Source organism: Anopheles moucheti, chromosome 2 (genome assembly GCF_943734755.1).
Source record: "Anopheles moucheti chromosome 2, idAnoMoucSN_F20_07, whole genome shotgun sequence".
Lineage (NCBI taxonomy): Eukaryota > Metazoa > Arthropoda > Insecta > Diptera > Culicidae > Anopheles > Anopheles moucheti.
The window spans coordinates 15551454-15578907 of record NC_069140.1 but is presented as its reverse complement, the minus strand read 5'-3'; the positions used below and the strand labels follow the sequence as shown (position 1 = coordinate 15578907).

Genomic DNA, 27454 nt, shown 5'->3' with positions numbered 1-27454 from the left:
GCGCTCGCGCGAAAAGTGATAAAGTTGTTATAGAACTTTACGGTTGGTACGGTTTGGGGGCAGCAACAGCAACCATTGGTTGCCAAGCGCAACGATTGTTCCGCGACCAGCATTATCACCGTGCAGTGACCAGATGCTAAAGGAACCGAACAGTCGGGGCTGGGAAGATCACTGCCGGCCGTGAACGGGTGCGAGGGTTTTGAAGAAAATAAATAAAATTAATTATGTCAATTACCACAGCGCCATGATAAACTGGGTGCCATTTATAAATGTCCGGCAAATGTTGCTTTTTACACGCTCATGCCTGCACGAAGTTGCGTCCCATCGAGACACACGGGGCGCGCTGTGGATGAACGAAATTTAAAAATTAGGTGTTGACTAAGCGACATCGGAAATCCACATCGCTTACGGCGTGAGGAGCGTAATGTGTCGCTGTTAATGTGTTCTTCTGTCGCGTTCTTTTCGCTGCAGGAATTGGTTGAGACGAACCATGTTGTCTTTGGCAAACAAAACGAACATACCATTATGATCGTCACGTTATCCGATTTTAATTAGTTTCCTTTCGCCGCTTCCACTTGGCTAGCAGCGGTTAAAAGCGGTACCGGCTAAACAATTGCACCATTTCCTGGACTGGCGGGGGACTGAATTCCCGACGGAAAAAAAGGAAAGCATCAAGGATATGGACCGTTGGTACCACCTGCGTCTCGTAAGCCGAGTGCCGCCACCAATTTGTTGGGCGCGCAACACTTGACGGTACTGACCTACCACGTCATCGCAACAACCCCAAGGTAATACGTATCCGCACACACACTCACGGCTCATCTTCCGGAATGGTGTGGGCGCCCATGGGAATGGGACCTGCTGTAGCTGTTTTGTGTGTTTTTTGTTTGTTTGCTCGAAACGAACGATGGAACCCATCATCGTGTGGGAGCAAAGCTTTAGATCTACCCCATTTGTGTTCGTTTTTCGCTGCTTGGCTTCGATCGGAACGCGGAACAACGCGTCCCATTCTTTACGACCCTTGGCTTTCGCGAAGGCTTTCCTGTCCCGCTAGGGTGGTTCTTCCGCTCGGCCAGCTTTGCGTTCCTGCAGCATCCCATTCGAACACACGCAAAGATTCGCCTACGTGGATCGATCGCAAGACCATCTTCTTTCTACCAGCCACAACAACACACCGACGGCATTCGAGGGAAGTTATGAGTGAACTTCGCGTAAAATTCCGAACGGCAAGCCGAATGCGATCCCATCACAGCATCGGATGCGTCCTGTGCGGTCACTCACTTCCAGTGGCGGTAAAAAGCGGGGAAATGGCCACGAATAAGCCACGAAGTTATGCGTGAGTGCTGTGAGTGCCCGCCGTGAGTGGCTTCGTAGCGCTGCTTTTGCTGTTGCGCAGGACCGGCACGCTCTGCATCGTGCTTCCCCCCATGCCAGCAGCAACAGAGCCCAGAGTACGCTGGGCGTACGCTTGTGTTCGACATGCTTCCATCAGCGTCGTCAATTCCAGTCGGTGTACCGACAACCCCCAGCAGAACCAACCGACACGGGACGGTGCGTCCCTAGTTTTCCACCCGGGCAAAGGTTAGTAACGGTGCGGTACTGGCCTCGTCCACGTTGTGCGTTGTTTTGTTTCGCAGGTGGATCGCGCTGAATCGCGGCGAAAGCCCTTTACGAGTGAACCGCTAAAAACCGAACCGAACACACAGGTGCAGAAATGTAAGTGGAAAAATAGTATCTCGCAGCCGCCCAGCAAGTGATTGGTTGTGATGTGCGAGTGCTCGTGAATGCCCTTGCGTGGTTTGGGCGTGTGTGCTTCCTTTCCATGCATGGTGGGATGCATGCGACCACGGTTATTACTGGTGACCTTCCAGCAGTTGACCACACTCTCGTTGACTGCCTCCTACGCACCGGCATCTCCCACTCACCTCAGCTCGTTTCAGTTTCGCCTTCTTCGAAAGGGATGAAGTGAAGGACAAGGCCCTACTGATATGCGACAAACCAAGCGATGTTGTGCGTTGCCGGATTATGTGAAGCATAAGAATGGTGCCTGTAAGGATTAACGAATGACAAGTGTACGTGTGTGAATATGTGCGTGTATGTGTGTGTGTGTGTAGATTGTGGTTTATTTCACGCTAAGAATATTTTTACGACGCACTATTTGCCCCCCATTGCCCTTGTGTGGGTCCCTCTTCAAGGATATGCCGTTTTAGAAACCTTTCGCACGATCACGCCACGGTGTTGTGGGGTCTGGAAAAAGGTAAAAGTTTCACCTGACACCATAATCATAATCTGCCGTCGCTGGTCGCCGGCGGCCCGTCGGTGTACGTGGAATAATTCATGAAGCTGTACAGCAGCGTGCAGCAGTGGTAAAAGTTGGTGCGCCAGGAAAATGAATGATTATAATAAGTGAACTTGGTACGGAATGTGGCAAGTGCAAGTGCAACAAGGCGACAGGGAGTGGAACACGTTTCGTTGCGCGACGTGTACTGGGCCGTCGTACACGTTTTGTCCGCATGTTGGCGAAATGCTCAGCCTAAAGATGTAATATTTCGCACACTTTCAGTGCAGCCGACCTCGGGCGGGAAAATTTATCGTGGAAATCGTTCCCATCGCAACCGCTCAGCTGCCTAGCTAGTCGGAAAAACTTTTATTAGATATTGTTGAGTGTTTGTAAACCAAAGGTTACCCCAAAGGTGGTCTGCCATCGGTGGAGCCTTAAGTGGATTAAAACTAGTACTGCTTGGTGCGGTTGGTGAAGACAAAAAGCACTCCAAACTCGACCACCGACCGACGGGTGGTTCATATCATAAGCGAAGAGGGGGACACCACGTGTGGGCCTAACCGACCAGGAGCGCCAGCTTATCGCTTTTCTCCCACGCCAGCAAACGCTTCAGGGCGAAATGGGAAAATTAATGTCCACGTTAGTAAAAGTCTCTAGCAGTGTTTGCCTTCTAGAATTTCCCCCCAAAATCGGCAAAACACTAAGGGAGGTTCGAGGTTTTGATGGTAATTTAATGCTCACTCACTCACAAGAGGTCTCGGCTGAGTGTAAATAGCACCAGGTCAGGGAAATGGGGCACGATGCCCTTTACCGAACAGGAGCACACAAAAACTTTAGATACAGTTTCGCATTGAAAGTGATATTTGAGTTTAAAAGCTTTCCAGCAATGTATGCACTTGTCCAACCGAACGGATCACAACTCGGTGCGGCGCTATTGCAATCATTTACGAAATGTGCGCCCTGAAGTACGCAGCATTCTTTGCGCGAACTTGTAAAAGTGATTCTGTGAAAACTCGTCAAAATGTGTAACATCAAACTAAGCTGTTGTTTTTTTTCGTCCTTGCTTATGTAAGCAACTTTGCTACATTCTTCATTAATAATGCTCGAATTAGACTTTGACAACAAAAAAAAGGCGGCCCGTTCGTCTCGGGGAGGTTACATTTCACTGCTCAAAATTATCCCACGCAGAATTCACTAGCGGTGGAATTGAATTACATCGGGAAAAGGTTCTTGCTTCGCACAAGCTGGCTGCGTTCACATAAGCAGGCACGCCAGAACCAAATTAATGAAAAAGGGGTTTTGTGTCCTCTTTGTCATAAGACGCGAGTTCGGATCGGATACGGCCATTAAGTCATTAGGAAATGATTTTTCGACATTTCGTTGATGGAGCGCTTTCAATTAAGGGCCAACGCTGAAGGTACCAACTTCAAGCCGGAATGAAATCTGTTCTTTTATTTAAACCACATCACTTCGACGTCGGTAACGTCACGGGACGAAGGGAAAAATGGTAAGAAAAGCTCACCAACTGTCAAATGTCAGTTTAGCGAAGGCTTCCGGTGGCATTTTTTTTTTTCGTTGTTATTTTTGTTCCTTCCGGCTACAATCATTCCGACACGGTGAGTCCGGGCACAAACGAACCGTGCCAAAATGCGAGCGTATGAAAATTTTATTTCAAATTCCCCATTCCCCATTGAGCGCCCCAAAAAGACACAACCCGCGTACCACGTTGACGCGCTAGCAACACAATAAGCAGCTAATAGACAGTGTTGGTCTCCCGGCGTGCATCGTTGGAATCGGACAGCAGCAATGGAACCGCCCAGCCAGAACAACTGGCCAGTAAATTATGGCACGGGACGACCAACGAAAAAAAAAATTGTTTCTATCTCCAGATCTATCATCACCTCATTTAAAGCGGCATCCAAATTCACGCTGTCACCGTACTGCCCCAGGATCGCCGCGAAAGGAATGGTGACATTTTTATCCATCGCACGCCATCTTCGGCACGAAAATGCGTGCCATGAAAATCATGACCCACCGGTGTAGGATGGGGTGGGTGGGTCTCGGTGCCATAACACGCTGTGCATGCGGAGGCCGACGGGGTGTCAAATTTCGCAGCTCGTCCTCATCAAAATGTTGTTTCTTTGGCATTTTTGGCTGCTGCCTCTTCTTGCTACCCGGTGCCAAAAGTTACCTTACGGTCGGATGTTCCTTTCCTCACGGCGCTAAAATGCCCGTCAGCAGTTTTGTGTTTTTTTTGTTTTATTTCATCTTACTTCATTCATTGTTCGTCCATGCCCAAAGTTTAGGTATTTTCCTCAACGTTTTTTTCTTTCGTTCGCTTCCAAACGCTTCCTCTAAACGCGACAAACCTTGTATTAGCGCTCATCATTTTCACGATGCTGGGGTGTTGGGTGATCCACCCGGTAGCCATTTTGTGAGGAGCCGTCCGTCGTTACGGGGCAACACTCCCACCTCCCACGTACAGCAATTTTTCTTCTGTAAAAACTCTGCGCTCTGCTCGGCGTTGAACTCTGGACGAAATCGAAGCACGTTCTAAGGGCAATGAATGTTGTCGGCTCGTCTCGCCATCACGGCCGTACGCCCGCTGTTATTAAAAAAAAAAAACACTCCAACCACCCCAACAAATGATCCGGTCTCTACCTCGAAGGCAACCGTCAAGCACTGTATAGCCGGCCGCCGATATTTGTTTATCGTCCTGCTTGAAGAAAATGACAACAGCAGCAGGTCTGATGCTTGATGTTTTTTTGCCCGTTGCTGTTCGCTCGTGCAACGTTGCATCGTTACTCGCGTCGGTAAAGCACCATTAGGCCGGTAAGTGTACGACCGTTCTAAAATAAGGCATTCCACATTCGATGCCACTCCACCGCCCCCAGGACACAGGGCACTATGGTACGGAGCCGGACATCGGGGTGAACATTAAAAATATTTGGATTGGAAAACTAGGCATGTATATTGAAATAAGAATAATTCATCAACAATAATCCTTAAATAAGCCCCTTTTCATCTGATAGATAGCACCATTTGAAATGGAAATTAACGTAAAATTTCGGTAACGGTAGAACGTATTTTAGTACGAGAGCCTGTGTTATCTTTAATAGGCTTCAGATCCTGCTCCTTGATCCAGCAGATTTGGCGTTGGAGTGATAATTTGGCTGACGACTCTCAACCATGATCGGTTTAGAGGAGGCCTCGTGCAGCAGGCTAAGACCGAGTAGCGGTTGTAACACCTGCTAATGTAAAGTATGTTAGTCTTCTTTTTTAAAAACTATACTATTATTATAATGTTTCTATCAACATTAATAGATTTATAACCAAAATTGTTCCAACAAGTCTGACAGACGTTGTATGATTTGTGTTTGTAGTCCAGGCATTTTTTTCTTGCATCATCCTGCACTAGTCTTGTGGTTAGTAAGACCATTTGCTTGCGATTTTAAAATTGCAATTAAAAGTGTCTTTATGATGCCGATGGTAAACCAGAGTGATAGCAACTAAAGCTTCCCATCAGACGCCATTATTTTGTTGATATAAACAGTTTCGAAGACTTCAACGAATTAGTTAGTAAAGTATATCTCATCGTGAATATTTTTACTATCCTCATCATATAAAAGTTGCATGCATTTAGTTACCAAGACGTAACTAAGTTCGAAGTCTATTATCTAAAAATTACGATGTCCGCCCGGTATCCTTGAGCTGAACCACTGTGACGGGGGTTGTTAGAAATGGAAGAAATTATCGTTTGCTCAGCCATGCAGGAATTGCTGCATATATGGAGCGAAACAAAAGCACTCTGCACCGTGTTGTGGCCTGCTGGGATTCGTAGCGCTGCATCTGGTGCTGACTGGTCTGAGCACCAGCTATGTACTCGTGTGCCGCTGAATCAGGTGAAGTGTATAGACTTATACCTGGCACGGCGATGTGAATGGACAAGGTGGAAAGATAAAAAAAATATTGATGTCGATCATTATCATTACATCGTTGGAGCTTACATTCCAAGAAACTAACAAAAAAAGCAAGAGGAAGGCAAAAGAAAATCATCCTATCCTTACAACCACTAAGCCATCTCCTGTGTGTGTGTGCGTGTGAGTGACCGAGAGAGCAATACAAATTAGAAAGGAATGCGAAAAGGAGCTACCCAAGTAAGAAAAACGATGATTGAATGGAGCGTACGTATGGGTGTACGTATGGGGAATTGGTCGGCGGAAAGCAAAGACCTTTTTCACGTCATTCCACAAGGATAACGATGACAATGTTGTCGATATTGGGCACAGGAGTGTTTTCACCCCGGCCGGTCGAATGAATGGTTTCCCTTTTTTTTGCCTGCTCGTTTCACCGTCTATTCCCTTTCGGTACGGCAGGTATCCCGGAGAGCGCTACATACCGATGGTAACAGCATGCAGGAAAACGATGAACACTACAGTTCCTACTGCTGCACCCAGCAGCAGCAGGAGTCGCGAAGCCTTGCGATGTAGTTTATCCGACGATACCAACAAAATCTCCCACCCAATATACGGGGTACGCTCATTCGGTCGGGCTTTCGCAAATCGGAAAAGGTGCACACTTGGCAGGGGCAATATTTTTCGCCGACGTTGACTCATAAATTATGTATGAGGTATTTCCATCGCTCTACGATGCATCATTAGTCCGGCGAGGGGCCGCCAGTGAAGGAAAATGGAGGGGGGGGGGGGAACCGTTCAATGTGGAGTGGGTCTTGGGGCGGATGTCTTTTGCACGCGCGCAAATACAAATAGCAAGGACCTCGCATGGTTGCAAGTCATTGAGGGAATGGAGGAAATGCTGGCGTTAGAAATACAGATTTTTCCAATTTTTCCATCACGCTGCCAAGCTGAACGAGGTAAAGAACAACAAAACTGCTGATGAAGGTGTGCAAAAGGCAAGATACTGAAGCCCGGCGATGTTTATCGAAGCATAGTGTGTCTACGTGTTGGTTTTCTTTCTATTATCTCTGTTACATCACCCGCACACACAGCGAAGAAAAGTTGCTTATGCTGCTGCGCATTCATCGGCCCAAGAACCGGCGAGGGTAAATTAAAAACTTCAGCAAGAAACCTTGCAGGAATAATCCTTAAAAAATTGTGACGATTGGGGCTCTTTTTATCTGCACTCTCAACCCCTCCTCTTTGCCGATTCTTCTCGTACCGTACGCCGACTTCAAACGACATTTGCGTGCCGGTCCACCGAGTCGCCTTCACTAATGATTGTGGCACCTTTTGCGCAGCCGTGAATTAGACTCAATTTTTCAGTTAATTTTCAGTGTCCACTTTTAATTACATTTTCACAGCAGCGCGCCGTTCGACTTTGCCTAGGCCCGCCGTACTGACGCTTTGCGCCGTGCCAGATAAGCGCAATAGCTCGGCCCTTTCATTATCCTCTATCGCACCGCATTTATAAGCGCGCATTAGGCAAATACTCTGCCGAGACGAGATGCCTCGGAAGAAGCTTGAAAAATGCAATCGTAGAAAAATTACCACCGACTGCTGCTGTTGCTGCGTTGGGCTGGTACAGCTGCCGAAACGTTGGACCCTGCCTGGTGGGACATAAAATTTAAGCACTTGTCCGATGTTGGCTTGGATGGATGAGGGTGTTTTTTTTTTGCTATCCTCCTGCCAACTGCCCACTGCTAGGCTTTCGCTATGCTCATCGAAGGAAGACACCCGGTCCGTCAGCAGTGCGAACGTCCCACGGACGCTAATTCGGACACTCAAATTTTATTTCCGTTTTCATCGCCCCAAAAACAGCCATCCGTTACAGCTGTGGTGCTCGGTTTTATTTTTCGCAGCGAGATGAGGATGGTGGATGGAGGCACCGCTAGCACCAGTGGTAAATTAGAAGAACAGTCGCATTAGAGTAAATCGCACTAAATGCTGACTTCGTTTTAATTTGTACCAGCGCTTTAAAGGTGCGTCCGTTTTACTGCTCGTCTAAATAAAGGCTGCTTTGCCTTTATTTGTCTCCATTCAAGGTGGAACAATAATCGTACGATTTGAAGTACATAACTTTTGTTCGAATCGAAAGCAGCATAAAACCCGAATCAAACAAATGTCTTTCATTTCCCCACCAACGAAAAGAGATCTTTGCCGGTGTGATGGAGGGTGATGTTGCGTGCAATGAGTTGCATTAACGGTGTGTGTGTTGTTGATTTTTGCTCCACACAATGTCACCCTCCGAGATGCTTTGTTCGGTGAACGCACAAATCGTTCCCTTTTTTCGAAGATCAGGGGGAAAGAAACATCCTTCTCACCTCCCACATCTGCGCGCGAGCACGAACATCACGACGATAACGTGCACGGAACACGCGAGCCCTTTCAGACTTTTATTTTGTACCCGGTGTACGGCGCGGGTGTGGAACGAGTGGCCGCACCAGTCCACAAACCAGCCGGAAGGTGTGGTACTACATTGTCCGCAACACAACAGTACTCGACACACTCGACCCCGGGTTCGCATACAGCGCCGAACGGTTTGCCATTGTTTTGTTGCGACAATTTTCCACCAACTTCCTGGCCCTGGCTGGTGGCCGGTAAAAAGGGGGTTCCCGAGCTGAGTTCTCGAGCCTTACGTGACTGAATGTTTCGCTCGTTTTACGTTCACCCCCATTCAAGCACGGCCAAGAATCTCGCGGCGCATGAACAAATGTTATTGAAAAAGTTCCGGAAATCAGTCGAAAATGTGGAAGTAGCGCACGGGTTGGGAACAAATAAAATCTTGCAACGTACATCCGGACCGTCACCCATTGTGGCAGGAGCTTCGCTTTCGGCGCGGTACGGCAGCATAACTAAACCGTTGGGTGTGTTAATGCGGCCAAAGCGGAACTGGAACGACCGGCACGAAACGCAATGGACTGTCGTTCCGTTTACCGCTGACTGAGATTGAATGGCGCGACGCTCTGTAGAAACAACACCTGGTTTCACCCTCACCATCCGTTTGATCAGTGGCGGGGCGAACACTGGTCAATGGCGGCCAGCTTAGTCCCGAGCAGTTGACGTTCAACAATTTATCATCCTCCTCGTCTACCTATACAGCTTGAGTTATGCTGTCGGTGGAACTGGACACACCGTTGAACCTTAAAGTCCAACAACTCCACAGCTAACTGACGAACCTAACCTAGAACCGAAGGGCTAAGTTCCTTCGAATGAAAATGTAAATTCCTTCCATGATTGATGATATTGTTTCGAGTTTGATCCTGATGCTCGACGGTACGCCAGGTAAGCATAAAGATGTATGGAAATCGGATCGCAGTACAACATCGGTCAAACTGGAAGGTAAACAATACATGTTTGGACTGTTGAAAAGGATTGTGAGTGACATTCAACGGGTTTCTTATCGATTTTGTTTGCCAAGTACTTATTAAAGGGGCTTAAAATTGGCAATAACAAGCAATCACACGCAATTTCTTTGGGTTTCATGCTTATTAGAATCGTAAATCTTACGGTGCAAAAAAAAACCAAACATCGCAAGGTCAACTATAGGGTCAAATAGGGATCTTACAGGAGCTACTTTTGCGTACGAAAACCCAACACTTATGTACACGTGGTACACGATAACTCACCAATCAACCAAAAACTCATCCGGAGAACAACTTAAACACAACCTATGCTATTAGTGCCCTCAAGTAGCAACCACTAATAAAACAAAGTAGGTCGAGTGGTTTGCTGCAACTCAGGCCTTACCTTTTTCTTTATCGCACGGCCATCAAAAACCAATCTAAATTTAAATTTCGTAACGATGATCACTCAACAATCGCCGCTCGTTTTGACAATTTTGCTGCGAGTAGCTTTCCGCTATTCGCCACAAAGAGAACGCGAGAGAAAAGGAGAGAGGCAGAGAGAGGACTTGTACTCCCCCGTCAGGTATCGACAGAGCTGGCCTGGCACAGAAAATGTCGACAGCGGAGCGGTTGAATCGTTTCCGTATCCTTCAAGGCCACGATCAATCGTAAGGATAAGAGTACGGCTTGTATTTTCTGGCGGCACGACGCCGGCCAGCAACAGAAACAATTTTGCAACATGAAACATCGTCCCCGGCAACTCGTCCCCAGTGGTGGACGAGGTACAGGCGGCTGCTATTTTTACATCACCCACCCACCCCGTGCTGGCCAACCGATGTAGGCGAAAGAGCAATTTGCATATATTTAACCGTCCAATTTATCAACCCGGCCGAAACAGAACAGTAAACAGATCCATTTGTTATAACAGAACGTCTGTCGGTCGGTCTTGCTTGATGTCCAAACGACGACGAAAATCGGACATCCTACGGGCAAGACACCCATATCCCGACGACCAAAGGATGGTCGAAAACGGTGCTGCATAAAGCATACGGCATACACCATTAATCAAACAATCACACACCCTGGCACACAGACACACATACAAATACAGCTCAATCCATGGCCATAGCCACCAGATGCCACTGACCACTGACACTAAAGTCACACATGAGTCACCGTGGAAGTAATGGATGAAGTTCCCTTCGTCCGAGCGGAGTCGTACGGATGTGATTGAATGGGAGAAATTTATCTACCAACATGCTACACCCTGTTACGCCGGAGCTGAGACTTTAAAGCAGTGCTGCTAACGCTCAGCTTTAATGCAACACTTCACCCTACTGAGCAACTGTTCGTGCGATATTTAGCAAATGGCCACGAAAAGCGAACGAAAAAGGATTAACTTGCTGGAAATGGGAACCGGAATAGCGGCGTCTTTCACCGACGCTACCAAAAGCGAAACGAACGATATGGTCCGTTTTAATCCGACTGTTTGCTTTTTTCCGGAACGAAAGCCCAAACGAAATCGATGAAACTGTCGATGATGAACGTCACACTCCATTAATTTTCAATAATTAACGAATTTGACGCTCCGGTCCGGTCGATCCGTGCCGGGAGCCGTGGTGGATCGTTACTTCGCCAAAAGGACGCAAAAGTCGATGACAAATGGAACCAGCCGGAGTGTGGTGCGTTTTGGAAACAATTAAAACTACTAGCCCACGATTTCCCACTTTTGCTGCGTGGCCCAGTTTCGTCGTGGTGCAGTCCCGAATGGAACGGGGTACAACATTTTTGTTCCATTCTTTACTTCTTGCTGAAACTTTCTTCAACAAGCCAAGTCACTGACTTTGTTCGCGTTGGCACTAGCATGGATTCACTTTACGCGGTGCAAACCGAAGTAGCGGCTCGACTTATTTAACGCCTCAGTTGGTCGCTTGCCACTCAACCACCGCGAAGAAGCCAACCAAACCAACAGCTCTTTCCCACCCGTCCCACCGGCCGTTGGAAATGTTTCCTCCAATTTCACAGCTGGTTGAGGTCACTTTGTTCATTTTCGAACGCTTGCACTGGGTAAACCGTGCCATTTTTCCTTCGCTCTTGCTCTGTTTTTCTGTTGACTGTTGCGGTGCACATTCCTATCCATCACGGTACGAAGGCTTCTCCGGTTTTTGCTGGCGTGGCTTGTGTTAGCAACTTTTGGCTAAAAGCCACCGTACACCCGTAACCGAAAGGTTCGCATACCAGGGCAAACGTAATCCACCGGTTTGGAAACAGGCCATTAGCAGTGAAGGGGGGGGGGGGGGGGGGGCATGTTTAAATGGTATTTTATTCTGAAGACGGCTTTTTTCTCTCTCTCTCTCTCCTCTTGGGCGTTTCTACAGTTTCCCGGCATTTTCCACTCTGCCCTTTCGATGAAAATAGACACGTTAACGGTAGCACGGTTGTACAAAGGCATAGAAGAAATAGACCCTCTCACACACACACACACACACACACACACACACACACACACACACACACACACACACACACACACACACACACACACACACACACACACACACACACACACACACACACACACACACACACACACACACACACACACACACACACACACACACACACACACACACACACACACACACACACACACACACACACACACACACACACACACACACACACACACACACACACACACCCACACCGGTTACTGTGTGTTTACGCAGAGTATGAGTTTGAAATTGTTTTAAAATGTACTCAGTACTCACAGACACACTCTTATCTTTGGGAAGAAAAAAAACAACAACATCAGAATCATAGCGATGTTCGACTACCTTTTTCCATCAAAAATTCATCAGCACTTGTAGAAATGAATCTGATCCTTCATTAAGAACTTTTACCGTTGCATTATTTAATTAATCACCGGATCACCGAAACACCTTCACTTTCAGGCGTTTGCGCTTGCATCCGACTTTAAACCATGCGGAAAAAAGGGATTCCCAACAGCCCAGCCCAACACAGTAACAAGTTCTGGGGCTTTCGTCTGTTTTTTTTTTGCCCTCTCCGAAAAATAATCCCTTACGGTAAATCCCTTTCATGAGCGATGGACGGAGAGTTCGATTTCGACCAGTTGCTATTGAAATTTTCGCCACCATTAAATCGGGCGAAATGCTTTTTTCCTCCCCCATTTTCACACCTTTCCACACTGAGGGAAATTCTATTTCCCCCCAACGGATGCCACGCCTTACAAAGCGGCATTGCTCGGTCGGTGTCCTCGACCTTGAAGTCCAACTTTGAAGCCACCGGCCACCGGTGTATGTTTGCCAGAAGAAAAAAAAACCAGAAGGAAAAGCCTTTCCAAGGGCCCATCGTCTAGAACCGTGAATGGGCCCCGCCCGGCCGGCCTAGCGTGGAAGGAAATTGAACGGACAAAGATTAATGATCGAGACGGTGTTGCGTATAGCAAAGGAAAACATCAATTTCATCCGTGCTTGAAATCGGCTTAAAATTTACTGTCCCATTCAGGGCGCTTTGGAGGAAATTCTCTTATCGTGTCTCCCGGGTCTCCAATTATCACCAAACATAAACTCGCACTTTCGCCGGTACGACCAAACGGGTCCTCCGTTCCTTTTTTTTTTTTTTGGTTTCGTGTACCACTGGGAGCACGCTGCTGGGATGGTGCTGGTACCACCGACTGCTACACCCCAAAAAACCCCGTCCAAACAAAATCAGGATGCCTAGTGCGAAGTGCTTGTTTTGGGGTCCTTTTTTGTAGTTACCGTCGCTTCGTTGACCACGTTTACACGACCACTTCACGGCATCCGTTGGGAGTCGGTGTTATCCGATTTTGGGGTAAGACACAATCGAGGGACTTTTCGTTCTCCTATGCACAATTGTCCCTTTTTTTTTTGGTGAGGGAGGAAGTTGTTGCACCTCGGAATTTTCGGAACGTGTACGCGGATGTGTATGCAGTGACGTGCCCAGATAGATCGAGTGTAGGAAAAAAAAGATCGGTAGCTCTCCCGTACTGCTGACATCCAACACATCTCTTGGGGATGGAAGAAGAGGAAAAAACAGCTACATCCTTCACCGATTGCTACAATCTTTTCTCACGCTGCTTTCAACGATGCCCAACCATCCCAATGTCCAGTAATAGTAGTATCCAAATGGAAATCTGAGAATTTTTGTTCGCAGCTCCGTTTTCCCCCGGCTCCAATCCAGCGAACGGCAGGAAACTTTATGACAATGGATCCATCAGTATCCCACGGGGAAGTGTTCACAGAGGGTATTTTTTTTTTTGGGCGAAACAGCAATTGCCACATCTGAACACATTAATCTTCTTCTATCCTGCCGAGTGTATGTGTGCGGGTGTGCGTGTTTGTGTGTTGATATTTAGCACAAGAGCGCCATCAAGGCAAAATGGCAGCAAAACAAAACTTCTCACCATTTCCGAAATGTGTTCTGCGACTCGTCTTTGTCCCAGCCTATCGTCAACATTACGGACGATGATGGGTGGTTCGAGTGGGAAAGAGTGGAAGAGGATTCCGTCAGCTTCAGCCGGGTGGAAAACGCCAACCCTACAAAGACTTGTGCGGCACAGAAGACATCCACGTTTTCCTGCGGGGTCACGTAGGGAAAAGTTCTTCTAGCAAGTTCTAGATTTTGAATGATGTCTTCCGAATACGCCCTTTTGCCTATTCCCCAGCCTATTGCTTGGTTGGCAGCCAAGGTCTTTCGTGTACTTATCCTTAAGTGCCATTTTGGCAGGTTCGTACGCCGTGTCCCCGGAGCGCGCTGCTCCTCGACTGCAAACGATCGCTGCAAATGTGATTGTATGCGATTTTAATTAACTGCCCAGCCTCCTGGGACCAATTGACGCGAAACGGGTACACCAACACAAAAAATAAGTGTAAATTGTTTACTTTTGCAGCTGATGTATTATTTTGCAGTCCTTTTCACCCCTCCTACCGGTTCCCGTGTGCTTTCTCACCGGCCGGTTCGAATTGCGGACAGCCTTCTGTGCCTTATTACAGCTCCAATTGCTTGCGATTTAAATCTTTGCCAGTGTTTTTTTGTTCTTCCTTGCTTTCCTTGCCCATTGTGATTGTGTTTCGCGTCAGTCGACACTTTTTCGTGTACATTGCGGGTGTAAGATTCATTGCTTTCCCCCCGTGGGAAACGAAGGGAGGAAAAATTAGGAAAGAAAAAAAAACAACGTGGCGAAAATAAACCAACCGGCCTCTTTTTTTTTCTCTTCGGGCACGCAAAAATTTGGGCAGCGATTGTTTTACTTTCCCATTTTCCAGTCCATCGAAAAACCAACAAGGTTTCCGATTCGTTAAAGTGAGATAGTAGCTAAAATGGGAAGTTGGAAAAGGGATTCTTTAGTAGCAAAATGTAAGCAAACAAAAAAAACACGAGGCCTGTTTTCACGAAAGCATCTCGAGCAATTGATGGGCCCTGTGTTATCCCAATTTCCCAATGAGAAAATGTACCCATCGTAATAACACAAAAAAAAAATAACGAACGTTACCAACACGCGCCACGCCCTTTTCCTTCTGGGAAGGTGAATGCTAGCGCTGGCCAGTGCTTTGGTTCAATTTCCACCGAATTGCTAGAACCTGAATCTCAGGACCCACAACAATCCACAATCACAGACCGACATCCACCTTTCTCTCTAATTAATTGCACATCAACGGATCAATTTTGTTCCCGTCACGATACGTTACGTAGGCCTTGGCTCGATGACGGTTATGGTTCTCCGGCCCCCAAGTGGAGCAAAAGCTGAAATAATTGAAAGATCTCACCGTGGATCGACAGCTTCGATCGTTCCGGGGTGTGTGTTTGTGTGTGGGTGACGCACAGTAATCCGAAAGACAAAATGGGAAGAAACCGAAACAAAAGGTCAACCTGACGGATGCACTACACCCAAAATGGTTGGGTCGTGGGAAACGGTACTAAAAACTCTAATTAACAAAATAGGATTTGGCCTCCCCCCAACGAGTTCGTACCATAAACAAAGGTAAAGGACATCGTCACCCGCTCGATCCGATCCGGGGAAAACTCGCTCGCACATTTCAACTTGCCTGACGGCCTGAGCTGGACGGTACGAGACCCTAACGATCCTAGACACCTTCCAAGCTGCGTTCGTTCTCGTCGGCTTAGAGGGCGCGCGTGTAGCGCAATCGATAACTCAAACACGTCGCCTTTTTATGATGGCATAAATTACCGCTGATTGATAACACACACACACACACACTCTCCGGGCTTTCGTCTCGCGCCGGTACGGTGCAACAATCCACCTCGTACAGCTGGAACCATGGTTCGGGAGCGGGCAAAAAACCACGTTTCACACGTTAGGGCCATCAATCACTGGATTAACACATTAAAACAACGTATAAAAGCAAAGATTTGGCCAGAAGGGCGAACGAGGCGGAGCGGGTGGAAAAATTAGTCCGATACTAGTGCCCCGATAGCGCAAGGGCGAAGGTGGTAGATATTCGTCGGTCAAATAATATCCAGCACCGAACGCCGGAATCGAGGGACCATCAGTGTGTGAGTGTCGGTAATAAAATGTTGACAGGCGATATTCGATATCTGGCACGTAATAGGACGGTGCTTGATGTAAGCAGACCAAAAAGCCGTTCCGTTCCCTGCCAATATTGCTGGCGTCCATCAGCGAGGGCTGCAAGGTCCAAAATACATGTTCATTTCACCCCACCCATTCACATCCACACCATCACACACCCATTGCCACGTGGCATCGTTTTGTCCGATCCGGTTTGTTCGATCTGTCCGCCTGAAATTTGGCGTCCGCTTTTTCTCATTCACCAAGAGATTACATCATAGGCCGGGCCCCAAAACGAATGGCACACAGTCTCATCAACGGCACTAATCCCCCATTTGGGCCGGTGCCGATTGCCAATCAAACGGTGCGGCGTTCTCGGTGTGCGAAGCAAAAATTTCCAAACGACCTTCATCCGTACGCAATAACCGTCCCAAATGCAGCAGGAAAGAACGCCACGGTCGTTCTCAAGAATTTCGTTACCATGGAAAAACACACACACACGCACATTTTCTGGATGTCCTCCAAGGACCCACGCACGGGTAGTGACGTGCGAGGCGATCGTTCCACGTGCCCACGCGCGTACGTAAGTTGCGACCCAACGCGTCGCCTTCTGGTTGGTAACGTTCCTCCCGCAGGAACGTGACTCAATTACAGCATCCTGATAGAATTGATTTGACATTTATTGGTGGACGAATTGAAAAACCTGCTGGGTCACACACTGCTGGGTCCATAATGCAATCGAAGTTCTCGTTTGGCGGGCCCGTTCCCCGTTCGTACTGTGCAGCGCCCGTGCCATGTGCGGACGCCGGGCAGACGAAACACATGGTCACGCCCTGATCGAACACGGGCCAAATGAGCAACTGTGACGGTGCAGCAGTAAGGACACGAAAAAGCGAGAAAGGAAATGAATCCAAACAACCGAAACGATAAATAATTCCAGCTTCCAGACGGTCAACATTTACAGTGAAGTGGCTCTAGTGTTATCAGCACTCGGATCAACCCGATGCTTTCCCGAGTGGACAAAGGGGTTTTTTCGGAAAGGCACCTATATAGTAAAAGTGAACACTACAAACGGAGCATCGTGTCTAACGTGAAGGTTGTGAAAACGAACATCGTTTCGCCGCTGTAAGTGAATCTGCTTAAAAACATCAAAGTGATGTCCGGTGAGGACGAAATGAGAAAAAAGGAAGCCGCCTTCCGTGAACAAATTCCGAGTCCTTCTGAGGATGGTCGCGTAAGGTAGAAAACTGACCGTTAATCAACCACCACAGGAAACCGAGTAAGTCCCTTCCGTTTGTGAAGTGCAGAGTGTGAATCGTTGTAAAATAAATTCCAGTCGCGTCCTACCGCGCGAGCAAGTGTCGCTTCACCGTAACAGTGACAGCGCAAAGGGTCACCTGCGCACGCAGCATTAAGTGTCAAACGAGAACTCGAAAGAGGTACCAGCCCACGGTCGACGCCAACAACAAGCCGGTTTCGGGAAAAAATAACCTTCCCACCGGAAGACAATCTCCTCTTGAACGGTGGAAAACTTTGAATCCCATCGAGAAGTGACGAAGTGGCGGAATAGGGCGGTGTGGTGGTTTAGTTTGTGGAACCTCTCGAACCAGTTCCGGACCCGGGACCCCGGACGGTTTTGGTGGACGGTGAATGAATAAATTTTCGCAAACACCGGTACCGATCCGGCCGGAAGGAGTTTCCGTTGGCGGAAATTAGCAAAACCACGCTGCAATCGCCGGTGACGCGTGGAATGACTCGAGTCGTAGCTAGGAAAGCCCATCGGAAGTGCAAATGCAACACCATGAACGCAAGTCTCCCGCTTATTGCAGCGTTTATCAATTTTATCATCATTTGTTTAGCAGGTAAGTGGTCGAAAATGGGGCCAAATGTTTTGGAGAGTGAATACTATTATTTCGATATTTTATTGTTTTATATATATATATATATATATATATATATATATATATATATATATTTCTATAAAATATATTATATAGGGTGTAAAGTAAAAAATGTATGTTACAGAGAAAATCCATAGCTAAAGACTCCCCACAAGTCGCTCGATCTAGGGCTTATTGTTTTTATCAGCTTGTTCGGTACTATTTGGTGTCGAGTACTACACATTAATTACTATGTTGTACTGTAGTATTTAGAACTAAACAATCAAATTGTTTACCAACATACAGGGTGTTCAACGAGTTCGAATTTTCAAAAAAAAAAATCTAAAAATACTCGATTTTTATGGGTTTTTTTTATATTCGCTTTTACAAGTTGTGTTTATATGGAACCTTTTTAACAAATCTTATAACAGGGGAACAGATAGATATAACAGGGGGTGGCCGGTGATGTATTGAACCGGTCCAAAGCCCTATCCGGACCAATCCCTGTAACAAGGACTGACTATCCGGAAATGACAGGCGTGATCTAGAAGGTCGTTACACCAAGAAGAGAGAAAGAGAGGCAGATAACAGATCTTTAGATAATTCGAATAATAATAAAAAATAAATATACAGAAATATATAGAAATTATATAGAAATATATAAACTAAACAAAAAGTCAATAAGATTCTAAATCCGGGCAACTAGGATTCAATAAAGTTGTGTCCAATAAGTCGGTTAAATTGTTCAGAAACCAGGTTCCCAAATTCCCGTAAATTCTGGGGCATGGGGCGTAAATTCTGCTGGAACTCTTAAAGGCAATAACATGCACCAAGAACAAAGTGGTAAAGTACGCCGTGTTGCATATGGCGTTTGTTTTTTTAAAGAATACCAAGCGAAGTGTTGGCGTTACGAGACCGCCTCGCAAATCATCACGGACGATGCGTGAGATGGTTGTAATCCTCCTTTAATGATCTGTACCAACATAGGGCACCGGTAATATTCACCACAGCGGCATAATAAAAAATACCCAAATCCCATTGGATTCCTTGAAAAATATGCAATAAACTTACCTTAATGTGCTCTTCACGAACAAATCATTTGGATGAAGCAATCCCCGATACCTTGGTCAAGCATAGCAACGCCGTCCCGATGCACTGCGTAACGAATTCATAACGCTAGCGTCCCCTCACTTCACTGCACACTTCGCGCACCATCCATTCCCACACACGCGCGCTACACACACTGTCGAGTCAAGTGTCGGAATATGTTGTAAAGTAGGTTGGCCATGGTCGTAAAGGACGCCACGGCAGAACGCAAATCGCCTTTACCACCGACAATCCACACCCGGTGGCAGGGGACGGCTTAAGGGCATCCCGAGCTCATATGAATGTTAATAACAGATATTGTCCTTGCTCAATGATCCACTAGCACTAACTTTGTCCACATCACTGGGTTCACTGTTTAACCGCGTTGGGTCGTCCCGTTCGCCTTTTTCAGACACACTCAGCCCGGAGATGCAAATGTACTGGGAAAACCACATGGTGCAGCCGTACTTCGATAACACCACCAAGCGCGAAGTGACGGCTATTGCTGGGCAAACCTGCCAGCTACATTGCCGCGTGAAGAGTCTCGGGGACAGAGCGGTAAGTGTGAGCAAGTTTGTGGTGAGCGTGTATGCGTGTGCTCAGCTCGTCTCATCCGTTACGCAGGTATCATGGATACGAAAGCGCGATCTACACATACTGACGGTGGGGATTCTTACCTACACCAACGACCAGCGCTTCCAGTCGCTGCACACAGACGGAAGCGATGAATGGACGCTGCGAATAACTTCACCGCAGGCCCGCGATTCGGGTGTGTACGAGTGTCAGGTGTCAACCGAACCGAAGATCAGCCAAGCATTTCGCGTGAACGTTGTCGGTAGGTGACGTTTTTTATTTTGCACGAGAAAGTACACACAATTCTAATTAATGCAAAACCCACCTTCTTATTCCCGGCACCGAACGTACGCAGTTTCGAAAGCGAACATCCTGGGCAACTCGGAACTGTTCGTTAAGAGCGGCAGCGACATCAACCTGACCTGCGAGGCCCTACAATCACCACAGCCACCTTCGTTCATCTACTGGTACAAAGGTGGCCGGGTAATCAACTACTCACAGCGCGGCGGCATTAGTGTGCTGACGGAGCAACAGACCCGCACCAGCCGGCTGGTCATATCGCGAGCTTCTCCGTCCGACTCCGGCAATTATACCTGCGCTCCGAGTAACTCCGGTAAGTAATGCCGTGTCAGAAGCGAAAGCCCCAGATTAGGGCTTAAATTCTTCGCGTTGCGGCCCCGGCTGTCCCATTCCGTGCGGCTGTAATTTGCGCATGAACGTCATCATGCGGCATGTTGGCAGGGTTGCTTTGAACGCACCTTTTGTGCAACGCACTTGGTCATGTATGTGGCACCGGTTGTCGTAGCACACCGATGCAATTGTCAATTGTTGGCAACGTATCAAAATCCAACCCAATCCGGTGTGTGTGTGTGTGTATGCATGTGACACAGGACATAATTCGCTTCGTTTGCGTTCTAGTAGCCCGGCGTTCGGTGCAAACGACAATGCTACTACGATCGGTGACCGTACCACTCTGGAGAACTTCATCGAGTGTGGTACAAAAGGACGCACGTGTAGCGTTCTGTATGCCATAATCACCTCACCCAAGCTTCGGGGGTTTCCACCCAAAACTCCCCACGATGGCAAACTAGCACACTAGGATTCACTTTCCTTCCACAACGCAAGACCGGAGTTAGTTGGGGGATACATAACGGTTCGTTTAAAAATTTTATGCACAACATTAAATGTAGTTTATATCGACGTCACCACTACCCGGGGAAATGGTTGCGTTAGCAAGCAGCACGCTCCTTGTGCGAAAGGATTTGTCGATGATTTCTGCTTTCAAAACGACACCGAGGATAGACTGCACACTCGGCCACCGGGGTGGACCAGGACCGTGCGGTGTGGCTACGGTAACGATCGCATCAAGAAACCAGTGAGCCAAACCCGATTTATCGTATCATTTCCAGCCCTCCCGAGAGGCGTGGAACGGCACCACACGAGAACGCCGCACGACCGCTTACCGCTCGCAGCTCCTTGATGAACCGGCGGCAGATGGAAAATAAGAACCAACGTACGTCTCCGCCCCACGAAACCAAAAAGCACTCCAGAGAGCAACGTGCAGACGGTGTGCAAATAACCATGCTGGCAGCAAATGGCTATAATCTTCTTGCCATATGAACTACTGTGCAATCCGTGCTGCAGCTTTCTCCGTGCTGCACCAGCTAGTGGCCGATCGTAAAGATTACGAACCGTGCCATCCGTGCGCCAACCCCGTTCGGCAGTTTATGGCGCAGTTTTTGGGGGCACTCTGCTTTACGCCCGTGTCCCCACATCAAACGATCCGCGCTGACGAGGGTGGCGCGCTTTAAATCCACCGTAAGCTCGGGCAGGTGATAAAACGCCAAAAGAATCCCCGGGAGCGCCAAGAAACTATATACACCACGAGGCAATGAATTTAATGAAGTTGTTTCAACATCGTTCCGTGAAGCATCCTTGGCATGGTGCATGGTTTCCACCGCGTAGTTTCCACCGTGCATTTCCAGTGGACAAATTCTTCGTCGAAACCGCGCTTTACCGCAAGATTAACGCACCATTATACAGCCATAATGATAGCGTTTGAATTACGCGAGATTGAACGGACACGGTTGCAATGCCGCCCATTGATGATGGGAAATCTTTCCCATTCCGGTTGTGCAGTCATAATCGTTGAAATGCTGCGGCACCAAAAATCGGCCAAGTGCCGCACGAGAGTGAAACTTTCACCCGCCCGAAAACGCTAATGGCACTAATGGTATGCACATAATAATTAATGAAAAGCCCTTTCGACCTAGCCGGACGGCCGCGCGTTTAGGAACGCTTGTTTAACCTCCTGTTCGGTACATTCGCTGGCCCCGTTGACACTGATGCTTTCCCTGTTTTCCTGCTTTCAGATTCGGCCAGCGTTGTGGTTCACGTCATCAAAGGCGAGCATCCGGCCGCGATGCAACACGGAATAAATGGCGCTAACGTGGCTCATTCATCAACATATGTAATTATCAGTCTAAACGACTATATTTCGCCGCTCCAAAGCTGCTTCCACTAGTCTCTGTGCTTGCTGGGCGGCTTTCGCTGATGTGGAGGGTCACTTAATTAATTTATTTCTTACGCGATCCCTTCCCCGGCTACACCGGATCGCTCCGGGTCAAATGGCAGAAATGTCATGTAGCGTTTAAATGACATACTTTTTTTAAAATTATCAATCCTCTCGTTCTCTCGCTCTCTCTCTCTTTCCTTTTTACTTCTTCTCTCGTGCACCCACCATTTTTCGTCGTCATCGTCCACGCTGTCCTGGATCTCCTGTGGGGACACGGTAACCGGTTTTAAACTCTGCTCAACCGGACCCGGAACGTGGTATGAAATCCGGTGCTAAAGCAGATAGTTATGGTGATCATATCGGTCTGGTTGAAGCTTCTTCTGCTTGCACCGGCACCATCGAGTGCGTCCCCAGCATGTGCAGCTGTGCGATAGGTAAGTTTTACCCCGTACGAACACGGGCCCGGGGAAGGAGGATAGTCCGCATAATGTGATTAATTTACATCGGTTATCGCTTATACGTTCCGTACTTTGCCGGTGGCTGGCGTGCGAATTAAGCTGTGGCGTCACATATATTGACCATTTAGCAAGGGGCAAAATGGTTGAAGCGCAAGGCAGCCATTCCGTTCGGGCGTGCAAAGTGCAGGAAAATATGGGTGCTGTTGCCTCTGGTACTGCAACAGTATCGAACCGGAAACTGAGCCTTCGAGCCTTCGATCGGGCTACGCTGCCGAGGCTTATTGGATTTGTTGCTTTGCTGAGCTAATATCAACAAGCGACTAGCATAGTCGGATGCTGCCAGTGTGCTACAGGCGGGCAGGCTCCTAATGCTTCAACACAAACACACCGGCAGCGGTGTGTTTTCCTTCCAAACAACGCGCTATTCAGCAGAAAACGGAGGAAACTCATTTATTTAAACTCTACGCCGTTTACGAATCGACGAAGAAGCTGACCTGCATCCGTTTCGGAAGCGTTTGCACAAACCCAACCAGTGCAAAAAGTTGTGTTTAGCTAAAGATTGATTAACCGTAGGAATTTAACTATCCCCGGTGGAGTTGGGTTGGCAAGATAAATTGCCTTTCTAACCAGCGCTGTACAACCGAACTCGAGTCGAAGAAAATAAATTGGTTAAAGACGAAGTGCGTTCGATTCGCCTGTTCACAATCAGCTCGACGACGTTAGCAGAGGAAACCAGGCTGTATGTTATATGACCCGGACGTTCTGCTACATCCGGAAGGTAGCATGGTTGTTTAAAATGTGAAAATAGCCACTAATTATAAAGCCTATATGCATTGTTAAGCGAGTGCGTGTCCGCTCAGTATATCGTGGATAATTCAATCGAAACGCTTCGAGCGCTCTTAAAGCCGCGTGAGAGCTTTAAGTGCGTATTGAATTGGAATGATTCGATTGCGCGGTTGTGCTTTCCACCGGATGGTTTCGATACGCGGCGACTTCCTATTTCAAGCAATTGCACACCCAGAAAATCACAATACTACGAGTGAATGAGCTCTTTTCGGAAATCCTACCGGGCCAATTGTAACCGTAGGCATTACGCTCCTCTCGATTCTGCCGCTGTTGCTCACCAATCCACCTTCAATCTACAGCTTTCGCTAATGAATCTTTGCAGATTCTTTTCATGCATCGATCAATGCCACCACCGTTCGGCGGAATTGAAGAATGTGCTGTGTATGTGCTGGAAGGACTCGCTGCACGACACGTAATGAACAAACTTATCGCTCTATTCCGTTACGTTTAATTTCAGATAAGCTACGAGAAACATGAAACCATCTACAAAGTATTCAGTAACATCAAGCGACAGCCTGCCTCCTTCATCTCTCATTAACCCACCTCATGCGGATTAGTGCCCCAGCTACGAAGGTGGTTCCCGATCTTCCCGGCTACGACGTTTTCCCGCAAGCCATCAATTGCAGAATGTGTTTGTGCCGATGGTTCTTCCTAGCATGACACAGAATCTATCTTCATCCGGATATGCCGTTGCCGAGCGGTAGACAAGGGGCTTTGACAAGGGGAAGTTCCAAACAGACCGATGAATGAACCAACGAACGTGCTGACAAAGACGAACCCGTGTATAAGATTTTGCAAAGGTGCTCACCACACCGCGCGAGGACATCCGGATGTAGTTAGGGACTCGTTTTGGGGTGAAAGAAAAACCGACACAAAATAGCATGGCAGGCGCCGTATCGCAGGGCGTAGGGCGTCATCGAATCGAGCGAAAAGATAACTAAATTCCACCGTGTCAAAGCTGAGATAATATCCTTCGTGCAGGTAACCCACCACCCCGGTTAGCTGGGGACGCATGGGTGAGTGTGTCCTCGACGGAGAGGTTGCTAAGGCTCATGGCAGCAGCGACCCAGAATGATGAAAGCATCCTTTCGCCTGCAGACCTGATAAAAAGATAAACATGAAAAGAAAACAACACCTGAAGAAGCAGCCCGCTGAAGCTTTGCTGAATATGACATACTGACAGTGCTGGCTCACGTGTCCTTGTCGCTTGGCAAAGCTGGCAAAAAGGCGAGAACACGCTCGGCAAGTGCGCGTTCGCTTCCTCTTCAAGGACGGCCTTTTCATCTCTGCATGCGAACGGCTAGGAGACTGGGGTTTCGATTCAAGCCAGTGAAGCAAGGACGTCCCTGTCTGCCCCCCCACATCGTAGCACACAGCATGCTACACGATCACGTACGATTCGTTCGTTGTTTTGTGCGCCCAAGCCCCCAACACCGGCGAACCGTATGGTGCACAGCATCACGAAGGCAGACGCGAAAAGAGTAAAGATTTGTTGCGCGAGCTTACACGGCCGCAACGAAACGGTACGCGAGCTTTGCTGATTTCACCCGAGACATCGAGTGCTTTCGTACATTCATACACCCAAGAAGGGGTTTTGCGGGTGGTGGGATCTCCATCCCTGCCATACTGCCCCGCACCCACTGCGCCCGCCCAGAGTTCCAGACAAAAGTTTATCATACTCGTGTATGACGAAAGCTTTGGGGAATTCCAAATTTCCGACTGCTTCCAAATCCTTCCTGAGAAGCGAACGCCGTGCTGAGAAAGTTTTCTCACCTAATGGGTATTTCGCTTATGCCGGTGTGCCCGGGTAGCGCTCGCGACTTTGTGTGGCTTGTGCCGTGCGGGATAGCTTAACATAACATTAACAACACAAATCCTTCGTTCCTTCATTCGGCATGAGTACTGCACTACCCTACGACGGAATTTGATTCTCCACCGTCCCTCGCCCCACCCCCGCCCTACTCCCATTCCCACACGGAGTCCCCCCAGGAATGGAGATACAGTGGGGGGAATAGATTGTACAAAGTTAAAATAAGGATCGATAAATTTAAATCAATGCCGCTAACTTTTTACATCACTCTTTCGCGCATTGTGGCAAAAGTTTTGCAGTTCGCGTGCTGGCGTTTGTTCGACAAAAGGCCCGTTCTAGCCCGTTCTGATATGAATCAAAACCGGTGCAAAAAACATTGTGGCCGCGTGTACGTACGTACATTGCTGCGAGCAGCTGGGAGGAATGGAAGTTGTACAATGAAAAAAAAAAAACAGCCCCATCCAGTCTGCTGCCACACTGGGTGGGTAGCGTTTGAAATCGGCTTACCCTGCTACAGGACGCCACGCGATCACCGTACGCGAATAAATCATAGTCTGCGAGAGGTGAAACGTATGCGTTATTTACCTAGCAGTAACGCACCGGAAAGCAGCTTTTGAGAAAGTCCATAATAAAAGTCGTAACAGCACGCGCCGAACTGCTCGAAAGCGTCTTTGGATTGGTGCTGTTGGGGCTGATATTTTCTTTCGAAAGGAATTAGTACACCCAAAAAAAGGGTACATCGGAAGACTGCTGTGGGTTGCGCCGGATGCTGCGCTGGCCTCTGCCGGTTGGTTCGTTCGAAACTTTCATCAAAAAAGGGTCTAGCTACATGGAATTTAACAGGAATTCGGCTGCGGTCGCACCAACAAGCACTTTTCTTACGCACGACCACCGCTTTCCCGGAAAGCGCCCATACGGGCAAAGGGCGCAACTGCCACGTACAACAAAGGAAGCGCACCCGATACAAAAGCATTTGAGCAAAATGATTCTACGTTTTCGGTGAAGTCCATATTTTCCTCGTCCTTCACCGCACATCCCAACTCCTTCAGTCGACCCACTGTAAATAACGTTGTAAATACAAAATCCTATACCACACCCCAACCAACAGCAACACCGACAGAGGGATGAGGGCTACTTGCAACATAAACCCTGCGTCAGTGGGGAAGAAATCACAAATAAAACGAACTTTAACAGACAACTAAGTGTGCCATGGAGGGAATGAAGAAAGCGATCGTTAGAAAGAGAGAGAGAGAGGCAGAGAAAGAGAGTTACACCAGGCGTGAGAAAGAAGGACCCAGAGCGAGGGATGCTCCGGGAAGAAGCAGAATAAAAACCACGAATTTGCAGTGCCCGGATGTGGTTGAGGAAAGTTGTAAGCATTTTTATAATAATGAAGAAAATATGCAAAAACTAGTAAATACAAATGACATTCAGCAAAAAGGAAGAGGAAATCAGATTCCGCTAAATGGGCGAAAGTGAAGCAAGATGGACGATACAACATAGCAAATGGGGCAGATGTGTAAAGTGGGTAAGATGTTTTAAGGTACTATTAGGTTGAATAAATGAATAAAATGAGAAAATTGATAAATACCGTAACGATCTGACTCCGTTCACCGTTCATTACTGCGAGCACACCTTGTGTACGAATAACGGAAGAAAAAAAAATGGTTGTATATCTACGCACCCCAGACACGATGACAATGATGATGTGCGCCTGCAGAATGGAACGAGAATGTATGTTTATTTATGAAGTTTTATGAATTCTCGTTCTGCTCATACATAAACATACAGTTTGTTTTCTCTTTTTTTTCTGTTGCTTTTCTATGCTACCACTCGGTACAATCTTCATATCCGGTCGCTTGCCTAGCCAATGCGCTAGCATTCCGAAAGTCTAAATATCAAGTCCATTGTCCTTCATAACAGCATCCGACAAGGATCAACAGCACGTTTCATCGTTATGCCGTTCCAGTGATCGTCAAATCCACTTGCAAAGCGAAGCTGATGAGTGGCACCAGAAGTGAGATAGGCATTGTTATCGATTTAGCTCTAATGAAGCCTGTTTTCATTACAAATGCAGGGTTAGGTTGGAAAGCGTTCCAAACACATTCGTTCCTGTTCCTGTTTCTTTTCG

At 47.7% G+C, this 27454-nt stretch overlaps 1 protein-coding gene across 1 annotated transcript; it reads left to right on the top strand.

Annotated features, from left to right (window-relative positions):
* Window positions 1-17780: 17780 nt before the first annotated feature.
* Window positions 17781-26911, top strand: LOC128298696 (hemicentin-1-like). The gene is made up of 7 exons (XM_053034467.1): window positions 17781-18017; window positions 19534-19679; window positions 19746-19956; window positions 20050-20307; window positions 22067-22164; window positions 22551-22643; window positions 23971-26911. Exons 1-6 carry the CDS (start codon window positions 17906-17908, stop codon window positions 22641-22643), a joined length of 918 nt encoding a protein of 305 aa, XP_052890427.1. The 5' UTR covers window positions 17781-17905; the 3' UTR covers window positions 23971-26911.
* Window positions 26912-27454: the final 543 nt, after the last annotated feature.

What these genes read in the sequence shown, in the direction of transcription:
- LOC128298696 (XM_053034467.1), top strand. Translation starts at nt 17,906, where the DNA reads ATGACTCGAGTCGTAGCTAGGAAAGCCCATCGGAAGTGCAAATGCAAC. An exon ending in AGAGTCTCGGGGACAGAGCG is followed by an intron (nt 19,680 to 19,745) that starts GTAAGTGTGAGC and finishes TCCGTTACGCAG; the next exon opens with GTATCATGGATACGAAAGCG. An exon ending in ATTTCGCGTGAACGTTGTCG is followed by an intron (nt 19,957 to 20,049) that starts GTAGGTGACGTT and finishes GAACGTACGCAG; the next exon opens with TTTCGAAAGCGAACATCCTG.